The 5,101-nt window shown below is 49.1% G+C and overlaps 1 protein-coding gene across 1 annotated transcript; it reads left to right on the plus strand.

Annotated features, from left to right (window-relative positions):
• The first annotated feature begins 2,969 nt into the window (after positions 1-2,969).
• C14H1orf74 (chromosome 14 C1orf74 homolog) lies at positions 2,970-4,840 on the plus strand. Its single transcript, XM_068986597.1, has 2 exons — positions 2,970-3,090; positions 3,955-4,840. Exon 2 carries the CDS (start codon positions 4,049-4,051, stop codon positions 4,838-4,840), a length of 792 nt encoding a protein of 263 aa, XP_068842698.1. The 5' UTR covers positions 2,970-3,090; positions 3,955-4,048.
• Positions 4,841-5,101: the final 261 nt, after the last annotated feature.

A 5,101-nucleotide genomic window follows, 5' to 3' on the forward strand; every position in this document is an offset into this window, starting at 1 on the left:
TGACTCAGTGAGAGCCTTCAGAGAGGATAAAGCTCCCTTGTTCTTCTTTCCCTTCTTTGAGGAAGACCTGAGACTGGCCCACAAACGCCTCTGACTACAGAAGGGACAAGGACAGTTCCTCTGTGCATGGAGATGTTTTCCTCTCATTTGGCGTTTTTGCAGTTGGGAAAAACAGGGTGTTGAATATGTTAAGGGCAGCGTGAAGAAGGCCTGGGCAGTGCTTTTCTGGAAAAGATTCACATAATACAAACCTGCACGTTTCCCTCCTGGGTGGAGGTAGGTGGGTTTGAACAATCAAGGCGAAGAGTGGTGCGGAACATTGCAGCCGCGGCTGCCACAAACTGGTATTCGCTTTTACTTTGTCCTTGACCCTTTTACTCTTTTTACGGTGAAATTCTACATAATTTAAACTCCACGCCCCAAATGGTAAACAAGAAGCTAGTCTCTGGTTGCAGGCCCCAATCCTCCTGAATGCTGATGCCTATTTTGGGCCATATCGTATTAAGCAAGTCCATGTCTGCCCTGCTATCCTTAAAGCCACCTCCTACTTGCTACTGAAGTTGAGCCAGCTAAAAAGTTGGGCTAGCTTTATTTCAAAAACCATAACCCCCCTCAATTACAAGTTGCAATGGCACTTGTTTATTTGGAATGCTTAAGCTGTGGTTTTCGGGTCTCTAAGGGACCTAGTAGGTCTAAAACTAAAGTATGACCAAGAGAAATCTGAGTGCTCAATTGAAAGCAGAAGTTGGGCTTCTAGAGACCAGGAAATATGTAAGGTATAGAAATTTTATACTTTGGGAGCATTTGAGTGGGTGAAGTGAGGGATTTGGAATTGACATCTGGCTGCCTCTGTGTCTGCATAGTTCAAAGTTAAAAAAAAAAAAAATCCACAGTAAATACATTGGGAGGACAACTGTTGGATCTGGGCTGGGCCTGTCCCCTTTTTCTATGTGATGCTTACAGGCTGCCTATCTGGATGAGGGCCCAGAAAATGTGAGCTGGCAAAGGGTGTAGAGCATAGTGTTTAGGTGCCAAGAAAGACTGAACTTTTAGTATGTGACTGTAATGAAAAGCTTATGAATATGTCAGAGGAATGAATGAGTGGTTTTATGAGGCCTTAACCCAGTAGCAGAGTTGGTTGTTTATCCTTTGCAGAAGGCTGGGAGTGCGTGCAGGGCTGCCACTGGTCTCCCTCAGTGTTTCCTCTCTGGCGCTGCTGCCGGGTGTCCCTTCTTGGAGACTCAGTCCACTATCTCTTCGGTTGCTCCACCACATGCTCCCTTGGTGTTTTCTACTTCTGTGCCTTCAGGCGCTGTCACCAGCGTTTTGCTTTCTTCACTGTCCACCCTTCTCCCCATTGGGTTGGCCACAGTCTGGATCTGCACGTCCTGTTCAAAAGCAGACTCTGGAACTGCCTGAATGTAGTCTGGGACACGAACCACATCATATTGATAAGCAAAACAAAAAAGAACATTTCTTCCCTCCCAACCTTGAGGTGAAATGGCACATGAAGATTTGTCATGGCGTCTCACTGGGGGAAAAAACCCCCAAAACTAGTTGTTGGTATAAATGAGAGGTCAAATGTTGGATCTGGGCTGGTCCCTTGTCATATAATTAGGTCCCTGGCTCTATGTCCTCAGAGCACCCTACACTTATCTTTCAGAATAATCAATTCCCTTGTAATTGCTCAGTATCTGTGTCCTGCATGACTGCAAACTTGCTGGAGGTAAGGACTGGGTGTCTTGGACTGTGATGCCAGTCCCAGCAGAGTACCTGGTACATAGTATGTTCCCAGATATTTGTTAGAATAAATGAATGAACTACATAAGTCTCTCCTTTTAGAGACTGATTGCTAACTACTACGGGAAAATAAACGCAGGGAGGGAAAAAATTCTAAAATTAGTTTCTACTCTGCTTCTGACTCCCTCTGAGCTAAGAACATTAAAATGGGAGCCCTATAAGCCGGTCCTCCTTCCAAGCTGGCCACGCCTCCACTCCACAGTGGTCTCTCGTCACAGTCTGAAGACCCAAGGTACAGCCAGGAGTGAAACTTCCAGGTTAGGTGCCCGCAGTTCCCTTTAGCCTCTGCTGTGCTCATGTATCAACAAGTTTGGGCCATCTCTTTAGATATGAATTTTTCCCAAGAAATTATTCCCCTTTGTGGTATGGGTCATATCGCTGGTAAACCTTTCAGTGAAATAACGTTTTCTTCTTAATGACCTGATTGAAAAGCTTCTCCATCTCTCTCATTTCTCATGTGAAGTCAGCAAACGGAATTCCAGCAAACGGAAACTCCACGAAGGTGGGTTTCTTGGTCTGCTTCCTTAGCTGCCAATACCTCCAGGGCCTAGAAGCATACATAGCACACAGCTGTTCGGAGCGAAAACACTCATGCCCTTCACGCCCTATTTAGAGATGACGAACCTTGGCCAGGACACTTGTCCACCCACTTCTTGGAATTCAGCCTTTCAGATTCAGGGCTTAGGCAGGTCAGAGTGAAAAAAAGCTTTGCAGCACAGCACCACCTAAGTAAAAATCTGTAAAGCACGTCGCTAATCTTGAGATGTTTCGTTTGGAAAGTGAGTCTCTCCATAAACAAATCAAACGGTGTTCCGGCGCGCGTGCTCCGCTTCTGTCCTCCGGGTCAGGTGGGACACTGGACTTAATAATACACAACGTGGGGAAGCGGCGGGGCGCTGGGAGAGGCGGCGGACGACGAGCTTGACGCGCCGGCTTTCCTCCACTCCTCCCCTTTCCGTTCCTACGCTGACGGGTGGGGCCAACGCCTCTCTGGCCGGAAAGGGCTGGGCCTCAGGCGCCCACACTTCCGGCTGGGTGTTCTAACGCGAGGCGCGGGAGCCGAATGGGTGACGTCAGGGAATGGGGCGGAGCTAGGGTTGTGTCGGGCATGCGCAATAGGCCGACTTCGCCGACTTGGGGGCCCCCCAGGCAGTGAGGGACGATCACATGCTGAGAAGACTTTCCAGTTTTGTTGCTGCTGAGGGCTCGGGTCTCACGGCCTTCCTGCCAAGGGGCAGGAAACTGGAAGGAGTTCCTGAGCCCGCGAGCCTGCAGCGGAAGTAGAAGAACGTAGGTATCAGTATGTGTGAGAGACAACTCTGCCTCATTTAACAAGTCAGGATGCTATATTCACGAAACGGCGTGGGGGTTGAGGTGAGCCCATCGTCCCGGAGTCCGAAAATGTCCATTAGTAGGGGAAGGCGGGACTGTCAGAAGTTAAATTACAACCTTCTTGCAATTCTAGCTGGTTTCATTTGTTTACTTTTATGTCTCGGTGAGATGCTTGGTGGCTTCCCAGTTGGCTGCCAGTGCCTGGAGGAGGGCGGGGCAAGCCACTCCAGTGTTCTTGTTAGGAGAATCCCATGCACAGAGGAACCTGGCGGGCTACAGTCCATGGGGTCTAAAGAGTCGGACCGGACGGAGCAGGCACGCAGCGAGATGGTTGGTGGGCCACATTCTAGTGTGGGTTTAATTAGATTGCTTTTCTTACAGCTGTTCTTGGCTGGAAGAGAAGGAGGAGTTGGAAATGAAAAAAGAGTGCCTTTGAAACCCAGAGCTTTCCTCAGAAGGCAGTTTCGGGTGAAATGCTCAGAATTTTTCTCAAATCTGCTCTCTCTCTTCTCTGCCCCAAGCTCCCTTAAGTTTGAAGCAGAGAAAGTAAAATTACAGCAAGTCAAACTTAGGATGGACAGCAGTTACAATATAAATCTAACGATAGGCCAGAAAGACGCAGGAATTTGGGACTGATGGAGACTCAAGTCAACGAGTAAATCAAGTAGCGTTGGTGACCCTGTCTTGTCTGGGCGGGGTTAGCATTCCAAAGCAGAGGGGAAAATGACCTCTGGAAGATGCTCTAAGACTTAAGGAAAAGCTGTTGGCAGCTTTCCTGCCGTGTCACTGGCTGGTGTTAATAATCCCCTGCTTTGTTTTTAGGCCCTTCTTCAAGTGTCTGGAGGTCAGAGAAGCAGCCGAGGGGAGGGAACTGTGACTAGTTAAGAAGGCCTGCTTACTGTCGCTACCAGATCTCATGTCAACACCAAGTCCTCAGCTGCTGGTGGCAGCTGCTCAGCAGACCCTGGGCATGGGAAAGAGACGGGGCCCTCCCAGAGCCATCTGTCTTCATCTCGCTGGAGAGGTGCTGGCTGTGGCCAGGGGACTGAAGCCAGCTCTGCTGTACGACTGCAGCTCTGCAGGGGCAGCCAAAATCCAGAGCTACCTGGAGAAGCTGCGGGGCCTGGGTTTCCCGACTGAGGGGCTTCACGTCCTTGAGATTGCAGAGAACAGCCTGATTGTCCATCCTGAGCATGTGTGTCGACATTTGGAGCAGGTGCTGCTTGGTAGTGTAGCCTTTGTGGATGTTTCTGGCTCTCAACCTTACCCTTCCGTCTGCTCCCTGGACCAGCTTCAGGACTTGAAGGCCCTCGTGGCGGAGATCATCACACATTTGCAGGGGCTGCAGAGGGACCGATCCCTGGCAGTCTCCTGCAGCAGGCTTTGTTCCTCGGCCTGGAATCTCTGTACTGTGTTTGGGATCCTCCTGGGCTATCCTGTTCCCTATACTTTTCACGAGAACCAAGTAGAGGACAACTGTTTAGCCCAGACTCCACTACGAATGTTCACTGCCCGGATCTCATGGCTGTGCTGTCAACCACCAGTCTTGCTGTATTCCTTTAGTGTGCCAGAGAGCCTGTTCCTGTCCTTGAGGGACATTTTAAATACTTGGGAGAAGGACCTTAGAACTCGATGTAGGACTCAAAATGACTTTGCTGACCTCAGCATCTCTTCTGAGATAGTCACACTGCCGGCCGTGGCCCTCTGACTTTAACTTTTCCCATGTGGAAGGTGCTTGGTAAATGATCAGCTGTAGGTCAGGGATGGCAAATGGGAATCATTTCAAGTGCCAATTGCGAGTATCTCGAGGACACTAGGGAAGAATACTGTAATCCATTTATCATTTCTGTGCTGAACTGTACTAGGGAGAGTAGACCGGGATGCTTCAGGAATAAACAGAGTTCTTCGGGACAGACCATCAGGTGAAATTTATTTGTTTATTTTTACAGCAGGTTAAAAAAATAGTCAA

Source organism: Capricornis sumatraensis, chromosome 14 (genome assembly GCF_032405125.1).
Source record: "Capricornis sumatraensis isolate serow.1 chromosome 14, serow.2, whole genome shotgun sequence".
NCBI lineage: Eukaryota > Metazoa > Chordata > Mammalia > Artiodactyla > Bovidae > Capricornis > Capricornis sumatraensis.

Coding starts and splice junctions, on each gene's coding strand:
- C14H1orf74 (XM_068986597.1), top strand. CDS start 4,049: ATGTCAACACCAAGTCCTCAGCTGCTGGTGGCAGCTGCTCAGCAGACC.